Source organism: Eutrigla gurnardus (genome assembly GCF_963514095.1).
Source record: "Eutrigla gurnardus genome assembly, chromosome: 6".
NCBI lineage: Eukaryota > Metazoa > Chordata > Actinopteri > Perciformes > Triglidae > Eutrigla > Eutrigla gurnardus.
Window position 1 is genome coordinate 8,767,061 of NC_139920.1, and position 22,721 is coordinate 8,789,781.

Consider the following 22,721-nt stretch of genomic DNA (forward strand, 5'->3'; position numbering starts at 1 on the left):
GACATACTTACATCTACATACAGAGTAGATGTATGTGTGGATGAATACATACAAACACATGGCGAACATAACGTGTCTTTGGTTTCTAATCTCTGAAGGGAAGATCTCATATCATCTAAAGATTTTAGGGTTGTGAAGGATTACAGACAGTGAAACTTTCAAGGAATGACGATCCCCACAGACCTTGGAGTCTGCAACGATCTCTGAAAGAAAACACTTAAGACAGCACTGGCAACAGAGAGCGAAGGTCATTCTCTCACCCACAACACTAAATCCACAAAGGCTTTTAATGGTGCGAGCCAAGCGTCAGAACTCACATGCCATGAAAAGGCAGCGCTGTCCTTTTTCTCATACTCTTTCCCATAACAAAGTTGTGCGGCAATTCAAATAAAAACCATCATCGATTATCAAACATCTTTTGTCAAACAAAATCGTATCACTGTGCTCTGATTCACCCAGTTTATTCAAAACAATCACAGCTTCTGCAGACACTCTCATTGATCGAGTCAAAACATAATGAAGTCAGTGAGTTACACTAGAATCTGTATGATACGAATCAATCACAGCACCAGGAAAATCTGCAAACAATTATTGTAAATATTCGGATGTATAGTCTCATTAGTAAACACAACCAGTGATTATATGACATATCAAATTGGTTCACGATCAAAATGACAAATGAGTAAAGGAAGAATCACAAGAGTACCATCGACTAAGGAAACACATCACATTGTTTCCGAAAAAAAAAAGAAAAAATGACACAGCATAAACAGACTTTGAAGCGCCAAGCGAGTAAGAGGAAATCCTTAAAACAATTTGGCACATCCAGTCCACTCATAAACAAAACACTCATTGTTTGTTGTGTTGAGTTTTCCTGCCGATTAATGTAATCCGGTGTGCACATGTGCTTGGGTGGGAGCAAACGCCTTAGGAGTGTGTTTGTGTGTGCGCGTGTTCCCAAATGTGGACGTAGCTTGTAACATAATGTTGTTGGGAAGCCGCCAGGGGAACAGTGAATGAGGAAGCCAGAGGTGCTACATACTTCACCGCAGGGTCTCTGCCTACACACCCGGTTGGAGCATCTGATTGAAATAGGCCTGTCGCCTTCTAGTCTCCTGATCTAGCTGCTCCTTCAGAGTCAGCACCTAATTAAAAAGGTAAGGGAGTCAGACAGCACAAATACACAGACATAAACCCGTAGTACGAAGGAATGACCTTCTCAACAAATGATTCACACACTGAATTAAAATACCTGTTCTTCCAGGCATTTGACCCTCTGGCGATGGGCCTTCTCCCTGCTCTCCAAGGCTCGCTCGGCTTGAAGCTGGCCATCTCTCAGATGATCTGTCTCCAAATCCAACTCCTGGTGATGGCGGGCTGTCACCTCCAGGAGGCGCTGTGCATGAGAATGCTCCAACAGGGACATTTGGGCCTGAAGAGAGTTCACATTAGTTTAAAGCAGAAACATAAAGGTCAGTTAAATCAGTGGTTACAGAGGTCATGACTCCTAGATCACTTACAGGGCGAGTAGGCCAACTAGAAAACATATTTCCTTTTGTGAATTATGACTGATATGCTTCTAATGTTTACATTAGATGCATATCAGCCTGTCAGTGCAAGATTTAAAGGCAAGCAAGTGCAATTATTTATTGTACCTACTGAAGCCGACAGTAACTTCAAAAATAAAAATAAGACTGTTTTCATATTCTTAAATATTACATGATGAGCATTTAAAGATATGATCATTTTGTCTGGCAAATATTAGAAGTATTTCAGTAGCGACAGTAAACAAAATTTGGATATATATATACTGTATATATATATATATATATATATATATATATATAGGAGACAGATGACCCCATACCTGGCTGTAATCCAGTAGCTTCTCACCTGCACAGTCTGCAGCTCATCCTGCTTTTCAGCCAGCTCTTGTTCCAGGCAGCGGACCGTCTGTCCAAGCTGCTCCGTCTCTCTGGCTGCCGACGCTGCCTCCTCCTCCTCCCTCCTCAGCCTCTCCATCTCCACCTGACAACAACACGAGGGTGACATAATGTGAACGACTTTACCATGATTGCTCTGCACTCATGTGCCTTCCTGTAATGCGTGTAGCAGAAGCCAAGCTCAGAGGCTCTTGGTTCTCACAGTCCACCTACATGTTTCCATCACTTCAAGATCACTTTGTACAACGTGTGACAAAGGAGATGTGGAAATGGAACAAACGATAGTACGAGCAAATGACAAACTGCAGCACAAAGAAACAGCTAATTATTTAAATGATCTCCTTCCTGCATGGATTAACCTAACTACCCATTTATGTGCCTTAATGCTTCGGCAACTGCACGTCTTCAGTTGATCCAGAATGTGGCAGTAAGGCTTCTGACCGACACTAAACACATATTACTTCAGCGCTGGCTTCTGTATGTACAGGGGCTTCCAGCAGTTTTAAAATTGACTTTAAGATGCTTTTAATTACATTTTAAAGCCCTTTGTGGTTTGGCTGCCTCATTTATTTTAGATCTTTTACCTCATATTCTGTACCAAGACTTTTCAGAGCTGTTTTAATGTTCTGTGGTCCAACAAAAGGGTTATATATTATACATACACACACTACTAAAAAAGGTAACACTTAAGTCACAGTATAACACCAAGTCAGTTAAACCTCAGGACATTATATATTGGTACATCCGACGCCACCAAGTACCGCCACAGACAGTCCAGTGGGTCACTGATGCCCTGATCCTGGTCTGCCAGGAGACATCCTCATCAGGAGCAGCCCTGATGTTGTTGGGATTTGAATGTGATTTGAATGTTTTGATTTTGAATCCAGCCCTCAATTAGTTGATGATTTTGGTTTCCATTGACCGTTGCTACAGAATTTTGCGTCCCGGTTTCCACTTTTTATGCTCTATGCTATATATTTACCATACAGGCAGGATGCTGCTAGCAATGTTATTCTGAGTTAATAAAATTATTCTCCAAAATGTCTACTCTACTCCTCAAGTACAGTGCAGCAGAAAGGTCAGCTCACCCTCTCCAGTGTCTTTCTGAGTGTTGACTTGTCTTTACCAAGGCGTGTCAGCGCCCTCTCCATCTCTGCTCTCTGACTCTGTAGCTTCTGCAGAGAGCTCTGCAGATTGGTGACCTTATCCTGGAGTTCCTCCTTCTCTTGCTGCAGCTGCTGGGAGCTCCCGTGGGCCTGCAGTTCAGCTTCCTGCTGTTGCTTCAGGCTCTGTGACAGGGTCAATCATGTGTATATCAAAATGGAGCCTCAAGCATTGGACCCTTATTTGCACTTTAACCACAGTGTGACTCACCTCCTTTAGTGTTCTGCTATGCTTCTCCAGCTCAGAATTTCTCAGCTCTAGCTCCTCCTGGGCTCTTTGAAGGTTCTGGATCTGCTCCGTAAGTGTGTGGTTCAGCTTCTTTCTCTCTGAGAGGGCATGTCGTGTTTTATCCAGACGTTCCTATGGGCACACACATGGTGATATACACTGAGCCGCTCAGTTTCATCAAACACGATTTTGCACTTAGGCTAAATCTATATTTCTCCATTGCCTTCATACTCGGTGACTTTTTACAGTCCATGACATATATGATTGAACGATGCAGTGTGTGTGTTTTGCTCTTGCAAAACTGCAATTACCTGACAGCTTTTGAGCAAATCAAGAGATTTATACCAAGCATGTCATGTTTTTATTTGCTCAGTATCTTTAAAGTGCAGTCCCCAAACTAGGACCGGAAAGCTCTCTTGAGAAGCTCTTGGAGAATTAATGAGCTTGCCTGAGCATTTTATTGCTCAGTCTTTGAGGTCCTTCAGGAAAACCACAGAGGCAAATGTAAATAAAAAAGGCTCGTTCCAGAGCTGAGAAGGTTACATAGCTGCACTGTAAATCAAAGCACAGCCAGGGAGACAGGGCTATTCATCTCATTTTGAAGTTTCAATCAAACATCCTTACGTCGAGAGAAGGGCGAAGCTTACAAATAAAAAATATGCAATGAACATTATTTGATTTTATGTTCCATAAATGTTTTTCGTTAAAACTCCCTGTACCTGCAGCAGCCTTCGGTCCTGCTCACTGGCAGTCAGAGCCCTCTGCAGCTGTGTGATCTGCTCCTGCAGGGCTCCGCTGCTGGTCCTGTTGTCACTCAGGGTGTTGGACAATTTGTGGATCTGTTCTCTCAGCTGGCTCTCGTGCTGCTCAGCTCGAGCCAGCGACGAGGCCAACCTCTCCTCACTGAGTCTCAGCGCTGCGACTCTGTCCTCACTCTCGCTCAGCTTCCTCCTCAGCTCCGTCAGTCTTTCCTGCAAAGCCCCTGCCTCGGCGTCCAGCTCTGCCACTCTGAGCTGGGTCCTGTGTAGCTCACCTTCAAGGGTGCGTTGGGAGAGCTCTAGCCGGGTCACCCTGCTTTCTGCTGCCTGCAGGGACTTCTTCAACTTCTGTTGTTCTATATTTGCATGAGATTCGAAGCCCTGCATCAGCTCTAACCTGTCCTGTAGAGGAATTGGCACACGACTCATTTGTTATTGAAGATGCTGTACTCCGTTTGAGTAAATATCTATCTCTTTGCCTTTTACATACCTGCAGTGCCCTGGTCTCAGCCTCAGCAGCTTGCAGACTAGTCCTGAATTGAGCTACATCCTCCTCAAGGTTTCTCTTCTCCTTTTCTGTACGACGTACGACTTCTTCCTGCAGGGAAAGGGATGATTGCGCTTCGTGCAATTTCTCTGCCATCTCACTTTTTCCTGGAACGATATGTTACATTTGTGGTGTGTCTACACAGAATTATGAAGTAATATTTACTGTGTATGTAGGATATAGTGGGTGTCTCACCCTGATTTGATTGCATCAAGGACCTCTGTAGTTGTAGCAGCTGGGTGGCCGACTTATCCTGGCTGTTTTGGAGCTCTGTCACCTGCTGACTTAGACCAATTACCTGAGCCTTGGCTTCATCCTGAGACATTAACACATGTTTATTAGATTAGATTATTAGAAAAGAGCCAAAGATTCTGCTGAAGTATCAACACAACAAATGTAGTAAGTGAATACAATTTGAGATTGTTGAACGGATCTGGTGGTCTGAAAAGCGAGACAACTTCAGGCCAACAGACACTCACTCTGTGTCCTTGAGCGTTTATTTAATTATTAAGAAGTTCAAATATACCCTGTCTCTTTGTGTTTCCCTGAGTTCCTGCTGGAATTCCCGCAGGGCTGTTTGGAGCGAGTCCACATCCAGCTCTTCATCTTCACCACACGACAAGGACAACACAGATCTGCCTGTCTCACCGTCTCCCCCTAACCAGAGAACACATGTATTAATGCATCTGCTGATAGCAAAACAAATTGCATCGTCTTATCATGAAAGTGTGATCCTACCTTTTACTTGCAGGTGCTTCCTCCAGGGAGAGGGAGACCGTCTACGGGACCCAGGTGTGCCTGAAAGCCTTGTATGGCCGGTGCCAATAGTGCGGCGCAGTGCTGAATACAACCCAGCCAACTTGAGCTCCAGATCCCTGCGTTTGGCATCGCTCAGGCCCAGCTGCTCTTCCAGGCCTTGGACCATGCTTTCAGCGATGCTAACCTGCACAGAGAGTTCCTTTACCTGGATCCTGGCCTCCTCTACTTCTTCCTCCAGCTGGGTCGTGGTTTCTCTGAGCCTCTGGTCACACTGCTGCTGATTGGCCTCTCTGTCGTGCAGCAGCTCTTGGTTCTGATGCTCCGACGTCTCCAGTTCCAGCACACGGCGCTGCAGACCTGAAACCTGCGCCAACACAGAACAGAGTCACAAGACAAATCTAATATTCCCTACTAGTCATGCTTGTATTTGCTAATGTGGATTATGTCATAAGTAGCATAGAGGTCATAACTTGGATGGCTTTAGGGCATTTACAAAATCTTTTACAAATTGAAGACATACTATCTATCAGCTGTTTACATTTATATTTTTCTTGTTCTGTTATTTTTGTGCATGTTTAAAAACATTTAAATGTACTCAGACTAGGAAATCCCAGTTGATTTAATTTATAGACAAACAGTATGCTACTACAAAGTTCTTTTGTGGTATTTTTTTTAAATATTTAGGTAAAAGTTTGCCACATTTGCAGATGGATGACAACACTAGCATGTAATTGTTGAAGAAACATGCCCTGAGTGTTATCTAGTGAGCAGCCCTGTGTAAATAATGGAAACATGGTTTTTGTAAAGGGTTAATGTGCTCTGAGCTGACAAGCTTTTTCAACTTCACTGACAGGGTTTGTAAACTGTATTAGAAGAGGTTAAGGGGCACAAGAGTCGTGAGTGAGGCATAAAATGAAACAATAATACACTGTGACCATTCTTTATGCTTTTATAGCAGAGCCTCTCAACCTCGTAGACAATATGTGAACAAGGTCACAGGACTGATATTTGTTGTGTTTAATTTTGAAAACGATCCATTAACCAGACTTCAAATATATCATAATAATGGACAATCCATTTGGAGTTGCCATTCATTAACTTGACAACACTATCTGCTGCAATCATGAGAATTTGGGGACCCCAAGCCTGGGGTTATGGGCCAGAAGAGGTTAAAAAGAACACTTTCATAGAGTAGAAAAAATATTTTCTTGCCAGACTGTTCATCAAAACACATATTAAAACTCATACTTGAAAAAAATGTAAGTAAAACTTAACAACCCATCACTGTTAACAGCAGAATATTGTGAATTATTGTGTTATCGTTCGTGTTTTCTGTCTCTCTATGAGTATGGCAGGTATTCTTCAAGTATGTATGCAAAGGTGGAATGTTTGCTCTGGCATGTTGTTAACAGACTCATTCCCGGAGGCCTTCTACCTCATTCAGCGCTGCCTCTCTACCAGCCTCACACTCCAGCACTCTCTGCTTGAGAGTGAAAGCCTCGCGACGCGCCTCCTCCTCCTTCTGCTCCTCCTGACATACCCGGGCCTGCAGCTCTCGCAGCTCCTGTTTCTGATGGCCGTTCTCGCCTTCGAGGACCTTTATCTGCTCATGTTAACAAAGCACATTGAAGATCATCCTTTATTTAAATTCAATCACATGGAAAGCAGTTTGCTCAATAATCTTTCACCTGTCTGCGCAGCTCCTGCACATCCCGGCGTGCCTGCAGGCGAGACTTCTCCAGCTCTCTCATACTACTCCGTAGAATGGTTGCCTCTTGGTGCAACGAGCTCCTACATTCCTCTGAGACAGACACCTTCTGCTCCCTCTCCTCCACGGCTCGTCTCAAGCTATTGAAGATATGTTATAAGTTATCCACTGCTGACATGACAGGTTATCTGTACTTGCACATGATAGCCATACCTGCTATTGTCATTCTCTGCTCTCTTGATGAAAGCTCTTAGCTCCTGGTTAGAGGCTTGGATAGCCTCTTTCTCTCTGGTCTCATCACCGACGAGCCTTCTCAGGTCTAGAGCTTCTTTCCGTTGCTTGTCCCGCTCCTGTGCACACTCCTGGAGCTCTCTGTGAGCCTCAAGCAGCTCCTTTCGCCCTCTAATAAGTCCATCCTCTGCATCCTGCAGCTGCCGACGAAGGCCCTCTAACTTCACGTCCAGATTATGGAGAATGAAAGGCACGATATGTCAATGAGGATAAATGAGGTTTTATGGATTAACAACAGTAAGCCTTTATTCATGAAGTTAACAGATATACTCCCATATAGAAATACTTGGCTTGTTTTCTTATTCCTGGTCTCTTGGTTGTCAACCCAAATCAGAAAGTATTTAGTGATATGAAAATCAACAATGTCTATTGAAAAGTTAATATAGACTTTAAAAAGACTTCAATATAAACGCAGTAACCCCACACACACAAAATGTTCTCCAAAATCATCAAAAAATTCTATAAGAATGTTATCTAAAGTACATTGAAAGTTCATACACATGCATGTAATCATCAAAACTGAATAGGAGAAATTCTTTAACATATCATAAGACTGAGTTTGGATCAGATAAAGCATTACAGCTTCATTGTTTGAAAGCTAAACCTCAACATCTCCTATTTTACGTGTTATGTGCACAATCTCAAGACACTGACCTACATTCTGTTTTATGGCAATATGTTGTGTGTAGCGAGAGAAATAGGGAGGACAGATCTTATCGGGGCATGGATAAGAGCATGTTGGGCCTGCAGCCAGGTGCTGTCCCTCCCCATCTCCTTAGTGCTGCTCGCAGTGTAAAGAATCCACAGAGAGCAACATGATAAACAGCAGCCGCACCGGAGGTGCTGGTGTGTGGTGGTGGGGGAGGGAGAGGGAGGATGAGGAGCAGGATGAGGAGGAGTGGTATGTTCAGAGGCCACACAAGACGGTTCTTTCTCATAAACTCTAATGTGAGAAAAAACAAACCAGTGCTGATCTTGCCAATTATACTTTATTTTATCTGATTTTTTTTTTGGGGGGGGGGGGGGGGGGGTTAGCGGAGGAGAAGGGCAGGGAATATGAGGGCAGCAGTGTTGTGTTATGTGGAGGTTAGTGGGGGACCTCAAGTCCCAGTGGAGCCAGCCTCCCGCTGCTGGGAGGAAGAAAATAAACACTCCCCCACCGGCTTATTTACACAAGGGGTTAACTCAAACTTTGATTTCATATTACGGTACCAGGGACCGTATCTTCTCCACCCTCTCGTGCTCCCTTTCTCCACTTGCTTTCTTCCTCTTTCATGCTCACTAGCACTCTGTCACACACTCTCACTCCTGCTTTGTCACTGTCTGACATGAGAAGCCTGAGATGGGATTAGTGAAAATAATCAAACAAAGAAACGAGCAGGGGTGGCGGCCAAATATGACAGTGTCGCTGAAGCTTGACTTGATATATGGTCGGGAGAGCTATCCAAACCTCAAAGGTCTTCTGCTCTGGCTCCACACAACCTCATTCACTATACTTTGACAAGACTAAGGAGACAGAGCGAAGACAGGATGATCCTCATTTCTGCTTTTTCATTGAAACCAAAAAGTCCCACAGAGATAAACAATCCCCTTTTACCAAGGAAGCCAGGCTTTTAAATCAAGGCTTGGTGAGCCCCTCACAGCTCTGCAGTTACATCTTAATGAGGTGACTGTGAGCTTGTTATTTCACTAAAACGCCCAGAGACCCTGTGGCTGCAATCCTGACCTCAAGCAACCCCAAGAGATGAGATTTACAGCTCTCATTTGGCTCAGGGAGGTATGTCACCAGGCCAAAATTACAGACTCTAATTGCGCTTTTATGTTTGTATTAAGGTCAATGGAACTACATTTTCCTCCAGCGGACTTGACAGGAAAAAGACACAGAGAGCAAGCACTGAGAGAGAGTCTGTCGATTGGACACCACCTCTCCTTGTAGGATTTGGCCCTGCGCACTCTGCACCTGATGGCACCCTGATGCTAGTAAAGCTCTGTGGCACCGGCCAATGTCAACAGCGGTCTATGGTAAATGGCTCTCCCTCACACTGGTACTAATTGGTGCAAACTCCCTCTCACGCTAGAAGCAGATCCATGGTCTCCCATCCTATGCCAAGCCCAACAAGCCTGTAATTTCCTATCCATTTCTGTGATCCTACTCTACAACCACCTCTGGTGACATCCGCCCTATATATGATATTATTAGTTTCTTTATATTGCCCTGTACATACAACATGCATTCACTGTAGATTGACATAAGACTTGTTTGATTGTTACAGATATTAATATACACTAGTCCTACTGAAGAGACAACTATGATATGTATGTTTAAAAGGCTGAAAAAAGATAATTACCTCCTGTTGTGCATGTTGTCTCTGCTGGTTCAACTCTCGGATCTGCTCAATTAGACTCTTCTTGGCATTTTCATCGGAGTTCAACGACTCTTCAAATTGGGTCTGCAAGTCTTGCAGCTCACACTGAAGGCCAGCCCTTACATTCTGCAACATTGAGTTTCACAAATCGGTTATGAGTGATATGTAAAGAACAAGAAGATTGACTCAAACCAATGGGACCCAAACATATCTTTACCTTATCCTGCTCCTGTTTGCTAAGTGCCTCCCTCTGCATGCACTGGGATTCCATGGCTGCTGTAGCCAGGTCCTGCTGCAGGGCTGAGAGCTTCTCCGTGAGGGCAGCCTTCTCTGCCTCCTTCTGGGACAAAGCCTGGTCACAACAGACTGCAAGGTCAGGGTCATTCATAGTATAGCTCACAAAGAAGTTTGTCGACTTGGATGCACAGAATCTATAATGCTTGGATAAACTTCCCACTAAAGGGCAAGATATGGACCTATAGTCTTGCATGAGCATACTGGCAGGACATATGGCTTTTTATGCTCATACAGCGGCTATTGTGCTGATGTTGTGCTTTTGAGACAATTCCCTAACCCATGGCCTATCCTAATATATTCCACTCTACATTTTAGGGTTCATCAACGATCATCACATGACGACCACCCCACACACACACCTGCTGCTTTTCACTCTCAGCCTGCAGGAGGCTTTGGTTGAAGTCCTGCTGCAGCCTGGCCAGCTCCTCTTGCACCTGCTGCAGCTCCTTCTGGTTGTGCACACGCCATTCCTCACACTGTCTACGCAGCTGCTCCTCAGCCTGCTCCCGCTGAACTGTCAGCTCCACACACTGTTGCTCCTGTCAACCAACAAACACACACACACACCTGATTCGTTTCTAGATAGCACAATTTTGTTCAGCCAACGTAACTATGCTAAGTCTTCCTGAACCTTTTGCCTGCATTCAGCTTCGAGCTGTTCTCTGTGAATTTGCTCTTTGTTGTTCAGGGTCAGCAGGACATTCCTCTCCACCTGTGCCAGCTTCTCCTCCAGCTTACTCCGCTCTTGTCCAGCTTGTGCAAACTGGCGTTCAGCATCCACACGCATCCGAGCAGCGTCACCTACACATATGTATCCAATCTATTGATTAGTAGATGGAGAAGCTCAACATCAGCACGGTTTTGTGTGCAGTTTTATTTATAGGGGACACTCATCCATGTCTTTATGTGGAACATGTTAGCTTAACACGGCTTATCTGATCCATGTGTGTTTGTGCAGAGTGGTGAGACCCTGGTCAGCTGAGAAAGCAGCCCCAGTGATCCTGCAGCCCAGCTGTTGCAGAGCTCAGGGCTGAAATATGGATCTCTAGTGGGCTGTTGGAAAGACTTCATGGCCAGGGGGCTTGGCACGGAGGACAGTGGGGTGTCTGAGGGAGGGGGCTACTTACGCGTCAAGGCCTCGTTAGCCAGGAGCAAGCTGCGCCTCTCCCCCTCCATTCTGGTGTATTCTGCCTCCAGAGACGAGGCAAGCTCCTGGCTCTCAAACAGAGCTGCCTCCAGGGACTCCTTCTCCACTCTGGAACACAGTGGTAAAGTGGTTTGAGCTCTGAAAAACACCTTTGAACCACTAGGTGTAGGTCATAAAATTCAATGATCCATCATGAGCATAGTTTCCAAATAAAACCATGTTACTTAAAGACTCTTGTTACGTGTGACTTGCTGTGCTTTAGAAAGTAAAAAATGCTTAAAAAGTAAAAAAACAAAAACCCTTAATACCCATGGGCAGTTGGTCTGACTTAAGCAAACACACACCAACACACACACAAGTTCTTTTTGATGATTTACTGACTTTTATTCATTCCACACACTCTTAGCAATTACTGATACATGCCTAACCCAAATCTTGACCTTAACCGATGAAGACAGAAACTATTTTACTGTAGCTTGTGCTGAAAGCAACTGCAGAAAACAAACTGGGAAAACTAGTTTCAAATCTGAAATTGGTCCCAAACATTTTAGAGGTCAGACCACACAAACATACACATACACACGGACCTAAGCGCAAGCAGCTCCTGCGTGAGACCACAGGCCTTTCGGTCAGCGGCGTTTAGCCTGACATCCAGAGCAGCCCTGGCCTTGGCCAGCTCCTCCCTGTCGTGGGTAGCTCTCTTTAGGGCTGTGGTCCGTGTCTCCAGCTCCTTCCTGCACGCACACAGCTCCACAGACACAGTCTGCATCTGCCTGTTGACCTGGACACAGACAAACACACACACACACACAAACGCCACCAAGTAATAAATCAGGGCTGTCCTCAACCAAAGATATTCCTAGCCAACACTCGATATGATACGATTTTTTCCACAAATCAGTTCAAAGTTCTAATCTCATTTGAACTAAAAATGTAATTTAATTTAGCAGCCCAATAATTAATGTATACTTTTTGCTTAAAGCAGACAAAATAAAGACTAAACAGTCAAGTATTACATGCATTCAAACTATAGTATTAGACATGTCATATTTATATTGTCTTAAGTGGGTAACAAATGTTTCATGAGTAGGATTATTAGCAGCAGAAGGACCACGGTCAGTATTGTGTGTCTGTTGGACTGAGAATGAAAATCCCACCCTCTACACTTGCAGCCAGATTTGCTGTACCAACATTGAGCTTTACATTCCATCTTGTTGCTGTTATGAGGCATACATAAAAACAAACTTTAAGCGACTCATGACAGTGTATAGAAACTGCAGGGCCGTAACCAATGCACCGCTTGGAGCAAAACAAAAATGATTAGTGGGGTTAGGTTTTTTTTCCAGTTCCCACTTAAATCACTATGACACACCACAGGACCTAGCTACATATCTAGCAAGAAAAATCATGAAGTGGGGACATGTGCAGTCCATGTGCTCCACATTGACATCGACAAGTTTCATATATCATTTAAAACAATATTTCAACGTTTTCAAACTGAATTGCTTCCTTACGTTAGATGAGAAGATCGACACCATGCTAATGTATGTTAAATATAAAGCTGGAGCAGGCAAGCTATTAGCTAAGCTTAGCATTAAGACTGGATGCACTGGAAGGTTAGTCCAAACGCATATTAGCCTACAGGTATGTCTAAATCTAAAAAATGTTATATCTTTGTTTATTTTACTCTGTACAAAAACCCAAGTGTAAAAACAACAAGTTGTGATTTTACAAGGGGTTACATGCAGAAACTATTTTTTGGCATGGCCAGTTACTTCCTGAAGTCTCTGCTGCTTGCCTGGCAACCTCCCTACGACAACAAGCCTGCACTGGCCAAGCCAAGAAATAGTTCCAGCACGCAACCCCTCGTAAAACCACAGTCTGTCATCTTTACATTACTGTTTGTGTACACTTTAAACAAACAAGGTATGATGTGTGAATTAGTGAGCTTTGGAGCTGATGTTAGGTATTTTATGCTAAGCTAAACCAACCAGAGCGCTGCATCGGTATTCTCATCAAACTCTCAGCAAGCTTATTTATCAAAAGGTTGAACTATTCATTCAAAAGTTATTCAACCGGTTTGAGTCAAACTTGATATTCTGAAACAGAAGACAAAGTTTATTGTAAACTATAAGATCTCAAAAGTGTGTTTCCCTGGGCAGTTACCAACACAATGGTCGAGTCTATAATGGGCCCCTGCAACTTCTAATATTTCACTGCAACGAATGGTTTGAAAAGCAACAATAACTGCAAGTTGGTTTCAAACCAAACTAAAATGAACTCACACTAACTAAATATTAGCACATGATGTCTTTTAGCCTCTCCTTAGGTAAATATGAAAGTGGATGAAGTACACCAATGTTATAGATGTGAGTTGTGCCCAATAAGGGGATGAAACATGACCTTAGTGCAATGGAGACCACTCCAGGGCTTGTTTTATACACCGTGGATTTATTTTTACAATTAAGCTATCAAAAATATTTGGAAGGAATTTGTCAAATTGTTTGAGTTTGTTATATTCTAACCGAGACCAACACGAATATCCTAGTTTTCACATTCAGAACAGATAACAAAACAGTTGAGGATTCTCTTCATTCTTTAAGGGACGAAACACAGAGATCTAGATGATGAGGGAAGAATGGGAATACTTTAGGTGTTAATTTATGGGCTCTTTCACTATCCCCCACTGGATATATTATATGTATATCAATTTATCTTTTCCTCTCCACATTTGTTCATGAAGATCCCTTGCTTGTTATGTCCCAAGTTACTCATAAAGCACAGTGGGGGTCAAAATGTTCTCCATATCCCATTTGGAAGAAAAAAAAAAACATAGCAGATGTGTCCAGTGCCTCCAATACATTGTAAAGTGACAACAAGCTCCAAGAACCTGTTAGCTATAAATAACTTCAACGTATTTCTCCCAGGTGGTGGGAGTTGGGAGGATGGAGGCTGAGGTGGTGTGTGAGTGGCCGGGGGTCTCTGACCTGGGAGAGCTGGTCCGTGGCCTGAGCGTTCTCCTTCTGCAGCAGGCTCAGCTCTGCTTCAAGCTTCTGGCAGATATCCTGCAAGTGGCTGTGGGCGCTCTCCAGGGCTTGTTTCTCAGCGAGCAGATTCATCATCTCTTGTTGCACCCGTGCAGTCTCCTCCCTGGCTGCTGCCCGCTCCATTTCAGCTTCCCGTCTCCGTTCACCAAGCTCTGTCTTCTCACCTTCTGTCTGGAAGGGAAACTCAAATACGTCACCTCTGTTCTGTTCAACTCTGCTTCCTGTCAATGTTACAGGGCAACTGCAAGGCTACTGACCTGCAGCAGAATACGATTGAGTTCCACCTTGTCTTTGGCTAAGCCTTCGCTCAGGGCAACCATTTTAGCCAAAGAATCTTTGTTGGTAGCCTCCTGATTCTGCAGTTTGGTCAGGGCTAACTCATGTGCAGCACTTTGGGATTCCATCTGTGAAGTGAATCATAAATATGAGAAGGATTTATACCCTCGAGGAGAATGTAGTTACACAGATCAGGCTATCTGGTGCAGAACAAAGCAGGCTACCTTGCTAAGAGCCAGAGCGAGACTGGCCTTATCGTCCCCCAGCACCTCCTTCTGCAGGGTGATTTGACTCAGAGCCTCCTTCACTGTCACAAGCTCTCTACGCAGAACTGAGTGCTTCCCTTCAAGCTCCTGCAGACTCCTCTCGCTGAAACATAAAATGTAACACATACATGATTTTCTCACGCAGTTTATTTACACACACACACACGCTTATTATTTATATATTAAAAAAATCCCATAACAGCAATCCATCTCCACTTTGAAAGATGGGGAAATGTTGGTGCCAAAGGCCAGAACACTGAGGGAGTTCTTTTTTTGCTGTATCGCATGTCCTGCTCCAATTCTCAGCTAATCACATTTTTTTGAGCAAAAGAAACCCTCAAAAGGAGGAAACAGAGTTTTCCTCTTGCATGAGAGCAGTAATGCAATGTAAATCATTTACATTTTCATCCAAATGTCATATGGGTGCACTGCCGGCCGGAGAATGACATGTGTTACTGATCTGAACTGTAAACAACCGGGGCTTGAAAAAAATCACGGGTGACGGGATGCGTGTTGTGTAACGGTCATTCTCCGTTGCTCATGCTGTACCCTCTTTGGGCCTCTGTGCGATGGCGTGCCAGCTGCATCTCCAGATCCTCTCGCTGCTGCCTCAGGAGGTCCCGCTGTCTCTGGAGCTCCACCGAGGAGCCTCGCAGTACCTCCAGCTCGGCACGCTGGGAGTCCACTTCCTGCTGCAGCCCTGACATTCGCTTCTCCAGGCTGCCCTTCTCACTGTGAGACATGTACGCAGAGAGGCAGAGGAATAGAAAGAGACAGAGGGAATGTGGGATGTGAAGATACGTTGTTGGACAATGAAACTTTTTCACAGACTTTTCTAAAAGAAACAACAAAACACTGTACAACACAATCTTTGAAAGCTTTATCGTAGGCAGCTGGACTTGTTTAGGTTTTATGTTTCTCTTCTCATCCAAGAGGCTTCTTCAGTTTTAACTGACTAGTGGGGATTTTACGTATTTAACTTCTTGGAGGGTCGTTAATACTGAGAGAGGCATGCGACTCCTGGACCCACCCAGCCCTCAAGCAAACTTTATTAACGGCCCTACGAGAAGAGACTCCCACTAGTCAGTTAGAAGTTTAGGAAGAAAATGAAGTATACAAAATATACAGAGTAACTACTGAAGCTGCATTACATAAGGATGCTAGCTGCATGATCTACCTGGACATGAGCTCCACTGAGCAGTGATATCTGTTGCTGTCTCTGAGACTTTCCTCCAGAGCTGCTTTAGCCTCCTGACTTTCATTTCTAACTTCCTGCATCTTCTGCTCCAGATCTCTCCTCTCAGCGTCCTTCTCCTGCAGGCGATCACGTAGTGTTTCTCCTTGCTCCAGGGCAGCGTCCAGACACCTTCTCAGGTCCTGTGGTTTCCATGTCGGTGCGTTGTTTGTGGTGGGTCGGCAAAGGAAATTGGTCAAATTTCATTACAAGACGTAAAAAATATATTTTCTCTCAAAGGTTCCCCACATTTTTGGCAAGTATGAAGTCATTGTGTTCATGAGTAATTGAACCACATAATTATTTTTCGCTCATTTGTCTGATTTTTTAGGTGAAAACATACAGTATTTCCCAAGAAAAAAGCAGACATTAGAGATTACGTTTAAGCTCCTGTCCTCAGGTTGGGAGCCACTGTTCTAAAACTTCTACAACAGGAATCACAAAGACCAGCCACTTTGTTGGACCTGCGTTTGTTTCTGGTGCTTGGAGAGAGCGCTCTGCACAGCCATCAGGGTAGTAGTCCTCAGAGGAGACCGGCCTACAAGAGGTGAGCAGGAAGCACTTTCAGAGCCACTGCCATCACCCTCACCACCAACCAACTGGATATGGCAGATATAATGACGGAGAATGGAAGAAAAAAAAAAACATTAACCTTTTTGTTTGCTAACCAAATGCAGGATTAAGCTCAGTGTGTTGTTTTTTCTGACCTGGTGAACATGAGATAAAATCTTTTGTAGGGTTTGGACCTCTGTGTGGAGGTCCTCCATCTCTGCTTTATCCTCTGTTCTCCTCGTCTCCTGGGCAGGAAACCATTAAGTTCGATAAGCAGCACACATAGAGCGAGCCTGACATTCCCCAGACTGCAGCCCTCTAGACAAGGAAGTTGTGGAGTTTATCAAGCCTAGGGTCCAGACTACAGACAATTTACCCCCCTTAATCACCCCTATATCTACCACCTTCCAGTCGTGATTTGGAAGGTCTCACCATCCTGTCCAGACTGATCTGCATGGTGTTGAGGCTGGAATCCTTCTCACTGTTCTGGCCGCGGAGGTGCTTCACTGTGTCAGTCAGCTCCTCGATTCTATATAGATCAAAATGCATGGAAATGGCCACATCATAAACATGAACTTAGACACTGAAGATACACGCCTGGCATGTACTCCTCCTCTACCACACCATCAACACTATCATATTCTCTTCATTGAATTATGGGAGCAAAAATGACTTCTGATGAGATCAAAAGGCAGCTAAGATTCTGAGCACAAAGGCACTGACATCCCTGCAATCCTCTGACTGAAGTGCAGAGACAATGAAAATAGCACGATGTGTAGGATTTTAATGATCAAAGCCTATGTAAAGGTCTGAGGTTACATGAGGCATTATTTTCAATTATAGGAAGAATGTGAATTGTGTAATCTGTCAAACGATTGCTCTATAGATGACCTCACACTTAAAATTTCTACTTCAAATTTTTGTTCTCAATGATCCTGGTCAGATAGATGATTTCATATATTGTAATTTGTAATTTCATATATATATATATATATATATATATATATATATATATAGAGAGAGAGAGAGAGAGAGAGAGAGAGAGAGAGAGAGGGAGAGTGAGATGACTTTACCTGGAGTTTAGTTCAACTTTCTCTGCATCCCAGCGACCCTGAAGCTGCATGGCCTCCTTTAGCTTGTCCCGAAGCTGCCTCTCAAGTGCTGACATCTCCACACCACTAGAGGTGCTCTCCTGTGTTACTCTGGCCTCTAAGTTCATACAGGCAACATGCAGCTGCCTGCTGGCAGCGACATACTCCCCGCGCATATCAGAGAGTGTCCTGTTGAACAGAGTAATGCCCATCAAGCTTTACAGAATGTATCATAACCTATGAAACATCCAAAAGAGTAAGGCAGACAGATGACATGCTGTTTTGGCTCATACAGTTGTAAGCCATTATTCCAACTAAAAACATGTCTGTTTGTGTTTGAAAGGGATGGATGTCTCTAGCGGTTAATCTCTTGGATCAGGGCTCACTTTGAAGTGTCTTCAGTTTAAATTACAGAACTGTACAGCTGTCAATGAGCTGAGCAATCATTATTAAAACAAATTACTCTTCAGCAGGGCTCACAGTGGTTCAACATGATAGACGCCATGTCTCATAGGGCTCAAGCTTTGTCCTGATGGATGATTTCAACAGTGAGGCTCGACACCTTAAGCCCTCTGCCCCCCCAGTCAGGAAACAATGAGCAGGGCGACTGGCGACCCTGTTGACCTGTTCCACTTTGATCCTTGGCTGAGAGAGATGGATTGCGGTTGCAGTCGTGAGTGTGAGACACGAGAGAAGTGGGGGTTCTTGTGGAATCCTGAGTCGCTGGAGGGGTTCTGGCAGCATGCCACACTCACCTGTCAGTGAAAGTCCTTAGCTGGGTGAAAGTGCTCCGCAGGGAAGCAGCCTGGCGCCACAGTGCTCTGACACGAGCCTGTTCACGACTCAGCCGGGAGGCGCACGTCTGCAGAGAGAAGCAGACAACACGGGAACTAGAGGACTGGAGGGGGTGGCAATGGTATTTTACCCATCTTTTTTATTGTGATCCCAAGCCGATGCAGTACTGGAACTCCCGGACTCACACTGGCACACATACAAATAATTGGATTTCCCTGAATCAACAGATGTAGCCCATTTACAGCACGAACGCCAGATTGTTTGCACAAAATGTTCCTCCCCCTCAGCAGTTGGAATGTTTTCACAGGAAACAACAACTCAAAATTCATAGCAATGAAATGAACAGGGAATGAGAATGAATTGACAAAACTGGCTATGAATGGAATTCCTACCCCATGTGAACTCAACAGGAGTTTAATTGCACAATCTGTGTGCAGAAAAGGGATAAACTTGAGCTTTCCCTGTTGCTTTTCTGACTCAAGCACTTCATTTTTGTGTTTTTTTCTCACCTCGTGCTCTCTGCGCAGACGGGTATCACACAAGTCGACGTCTTCGCGGGCCTTCCACAGGCTCTCTGTTAGCCCCTGGTTGACAGTGCCTGCTTGATCCAGTTGTTCCCTCAGCATAGAGTTGACTTGGCTGAGGCTGGCACACCTGGAAATAACAAACGGCATCACACTGACAAATGTCTGTCTGTCATTCTGTCGTTCACATAGCCCGCATATCACTCTTACATCTGTGGCCTTTAGATCCACACTTGCCATTCAGGCTTACAGGGCGAACATGTGAGACAGTTTTATAATGTCTGTGTCAACTTAGATTTAATATCAACCAGATCCGCTTGTAGAGTCATTTACCAAAATGTTTACATCATTCTCACACTTAACACGCACCCTGTTACAGTAAGGCAGGCCACATTGCTTTGTTTGGTTATCTGTCTGAGAGGAGGCCAAACCCATGTTTGCATGTATTGGATGATATCAGGTTTAAAGGGAGAGGCTGTAATCCCAATAATAAGCAGAAACATGGTGCTTGTAGACTTAATCACTACAATGCACTTACATTACAAAGTGCTTAAGGGGATGGATCGTGGTAACTCCGCAGTGAGTGATATTTTAGGCAGTAAGAATTATCAGGTCTGTGCCCTGGGCATTTCAAATAAAGTTCCATAACTACATCAATCATAGGGCATTAAAACCTGGCCCCAGCTGCAGAGGTTGGCCCACACTTAATGTGAAGCATCATTAAAATGCTTTGGAGAAGTGAGCCAACTAATTTTCTCTGACAAATTGGATACTAAGATTATCTGCCAAGGGCAGGTTCTGCCTTCTCCCTACAGCAGGGGTAGGGGAAAACAGCAGGATATCTCAAAGAACTGCTGGGAATGTCTCTGATCCGCACATTTCTCCGAAATAGTTCGGCTTGATTTCTGCTTCTCAATGAAAAACAGAAATAAAAAGTAAATTCTAACAGGTTTATCCATAAATTTACTTCTCAAAGTCTGCACCCAAAAAGCGACTCCCTGCCGCAGTAGATGGTTTCTGGATTCCAAACCTTTTTATACTTTTTCTAAAACTCCCTAATATATATTACTTACGACTACAGAAGCTGTACAAGGTTTCTCTATTGGCTGGAGTACCCGGCTACTTGCACTGCATGGTGCCCATCACTCACCTCTTCTGCTCCTCCTCCAGCTGAGCAGACTTATTCTGGATAGCCATGTTGAGATCCTGCTCTGTTCGCTGCTGACGCTGAGAGGACTCCAGGTGGGCCTGCAGCTGAACACACACACACACACACACACACACACACACACACACACACACACACACACACACACACACACAGCACTACTATTGGCATCCTGATAACACTTCAGTATATGGTAGCAGTAGTACATTAGTTACCTAATATTTATAAAGCAACATAATTACAGTGGAAATCTCTGTGGAGGCCGCTCAGCCAAGAATAACATTTGGGTGAATAAAATGCATTAAATTAGAAGCACAAATCTTATTTGTGGCATGAAAAGCCCATGTTTTACTTTTAGTTTTGTATGATTCCTTTACAACTAGTTAAGCAAAAATAATCCCTGCCGTTAAACAAACACAAGTTTAACTCTATAATATCCTACTGAATATTTTTGTAAATATTTTAACATACTGAAACTGTTATTATGCTGACTGGCCTCTAGTGGACCCTAGCAGGCCCTTTCAACTTTGGATTTGAATATTATATCTAAGCAATACGGATCCTTGAAGGTGATGCTATAGTTTAGACATACCAACAATCTCGTCTTCTCTGACTCCGAGGTCTTCTCCAGCACCTGCTCTTCTAGCTCCCCACACCTCTTCTTGTACTGAAGAACCTGAGGTGCACAGTTGAGCCAAATGAACTCTACATTTTCATGCAACAATTTCTGAATCATGAGGTTCATTTATTGACATAGTCACCTTGGTCTGAAGCTTCTGAACAAGTTGGGCTTGTCTCTGCTGGGCCTCCTGGTACACCTGCAGTTTTTGCTTGTAAGCTCTCTCATTGCTCTTCAATTGCAGTAACCCTGGCGATACACTGTCCTGGTCCGAGTCCACCGGTGACTGCAGCATCAGCATCTGATCGAGCTGATTGAATCGGTCACAACTGAGCTTTAGTAAATGTGACGATGCAACAGGATATTGTACATAACAATATGTAGTGTACACTGCACTGAGTAACTGACAATAAACACCCCTACAAAGCAATTCTGTTTAAATGATAGGATGTAATGGAGGTGTGCTTTGGTCATTTTTGCAGCTATTGTGATATTGTGAGTTGTACTGGCTGCATTATCCTGAACAAGGATTTATTTCACACCAAATGTGAAGGGTTGCATTATATCACTCAGTCTCTCTCATTCTACTGTAATGATCTGGATACCAGTGATTAATAGTCTCGCTGAAGCACATGATTGCATTGGGACAAGTCATTTAGCAGTTTCAGCAGTTCACTGTGGGCTGTGTTTGTGAAAAAGTCAATGCTTGGGAGCTCTGCTTGATGCATTTTTCTGGTAGCCTATTCGATGAATGCATGTTAATGCCAAAAACAACCCCTTACAATAAAGCGCTCTTGATTGGTCATTAAAACCATCCTATCATACCATGACATAATTACTGATTGAGATTAAATATGTGCCTAGTAGAAATTCTGTAATGGTCAACACATGATTCACCAAGCCAATCTAACGACCTGCAGGATTAATTCAGCGTGAGGACTGGACCCCAGTAGCTAGGTTTTTAAGGTGGGGGGAGGGGTTACAGTGTTAATATCCAATACAGTATGTCTGTATGTTGATGTCAGTATCGGTCGACTGCATCTAAAAACAAAGCTACACAATGCGCTGGTCTTTGTCATCGTGGAATCTCATATCTGAAATCCAAATGTCCTGTAACCTCTCAACCTCACACAACCTAAACTCCCCCTGCACCACCCACTCTCTATTGGTGCCAGACACCCTGTCCTCACTAATACAAACCACATGGCCCTAGAGCACTACAACACGCTGCGTGCCTCCAGCTGCCCTTGCCGACTTCTCATTTAAAAAAGAGAGGAAGAGAGTGAGAGCGAGGGAGCCCCCTCCCCTGCAACACACTCCAAACCACCATCCAAGCCCTTCAAATCAACCCTGCGACCCAGTCCCTCCCACCTCTCTTCTGTACCTCATCTCTTCTCTGGGTGCTTAATCTCTCCAGCAGGCTCCAAGAGAGCCAAGACAATAGCCTCACTGTTCACCACTGAACCCAGCCACTTTGCCACCATTATTAACACATTTTCAAATGCCCTTTTCAGAATTTTATACTACAAATGGCCATCATGCACTTGGCTCTGTGCTTTTGGTGTTTTTCTGCGAGGACCCAGAGAGCACAAAAGCTTCTTTTACTACCCGTTGTTGAGGTGACAGCTTTGGGGACTGAGAAGGGAGGAACAGCATGGGCGGAGTGTTTGAAACACGCAGAACTGCAGCAGCTGTGTTTAAAGGGACTCCTGGAAACAGCTGTGTGTGAAGCTTTAGTGATTATGCATCTTTTCAAGTATTTTGGCAAAACTATAGCAATAACACTGACTTACTAACAAGCATGTACTTTAAATACATGTTGAATACATGGCCATAGCACATATGGTTTATTACAGCATATGAGCGCAAACCACAGTTGGAACAGTATACAGTAGGGGAGTCTAATGCTTTTACAACTTTGGGAAAAGGGACCACAGTACA

General features: G+C 44.1%; 1 protein-coding gene across 1 annotated transcript in view; it reads right to left on the bottom strand.

The window, feature by feature from the left end:
- Positions 1-579: 579 nt before the first annotated feature.
- The window catches only part of crocc2 (ciliary rootlet coiled-coil, rootletin family member 2), a 31,630-nt gene continuing 9,488 nt past the window's right edge, over positions 580-22,721 (bottom strand). Inside the window, exons 4-36 of the mRNA XM_084011936.1 lie at positions 20,923-21,090; positions 20,754-20,837; positions 20,144-20,247; positions 18,979-19,123; positions 18,430-18,536; positions 17,657-17,863; positions 17,016-17,112; positions 16,739-16,828; positions 16,496-16,630; positions 15,975-16,174; positions 15,347-15,529; positions 14,756-14,900; positions 14,513-14,659; positions 14,196-14,426; positions 11,796-11,989; positions 11,189-11,316; positions 10,693-10,862; positions 10,421-10,600; positions 9,982-10,116; positions 9,747-9,890; positions 7,321-7,559; positions 7,088-7,247; positions 6,835-7,002; positions 5,379-5,763; positions 5,167-5,297; positions 4,836-4,956; positions 4,584-4,747; positions 4,055-4,495; positions 3,318-3,467; positions 3,032-3,232; positions 1,894-2,028; positions 1,253-1,432; positions 580-1,145 (exon numbers count right to left, since the gene is read on the bottom strand). Coding sequence (XP_083868062.1) covers positions 1,062-1,145; positions 1,253-1,432; positions 1,894-2,028; positions 3,032-3,232; positions 3,318-3,467; positions 4,055-4,495; positions 4,584-4,747; positions 4,836-4,956; positions 5,167-5,297; positions 5,379-5,763; positions 6,835-7,002; positions 7,088-7,247; positions 7,321-7,559; positions 9,747-9,890; positions 9,982-10,116; positions 10,421-10,600; positions 10,693-10,862; positions 11,189-11,316; positions 11,796-11,989; positions 14,196-14,426; positions 14,513-14,659; positions 14,756-14,900; positions 15,347-15,529; positions 15,975-16,174; positions 16,496-16,630; positions 16,739-16,828; positions 17,016-17,112; positions 17,657-17,863; positions 18,430-18,536; positions 18,979-19,123; positions 20,144-20,247; positions 20,754-20,837; positions 20,923-21,090 — 5,553 coding nt within the window. The 3' untranslated portion in view covers positions 580-1,061. The remainder of the gene's footprint in view (positions 1,146-1,252; positions 1,433-1,893; positions 2,029-3,031; positions 3,233-3,317; positions 3,468-4,054; positions 4,496-4,583; positions 4,748-4,835; positions 4,957-5,166; positions 5,298-5,378; positions 5,764-6,834; positions 7,003-7,087; positions 7,248-7,320; positions 7,560-9,746; positions 9,891-9,981; positions 10,117-10,420; positions 10,601-10,692; positions 10,863-11,188; positions 11,317-11,795; positions 11,990-14,195; positions 14,427-14,512; positions 14,660-14,755; positions 14,901-15,346; positions 15,530-15,974; positions 16,175-16,495; positions 16,631-16,738; positions 16,829-17,015; positions 17,113-17,656; positions 17,864-18,429; positions 18,537-18,978; positions 19,124-20,143; positions 20,248-20,753; positions 20,838-20,922; positions 21,091-22,721) is intronic.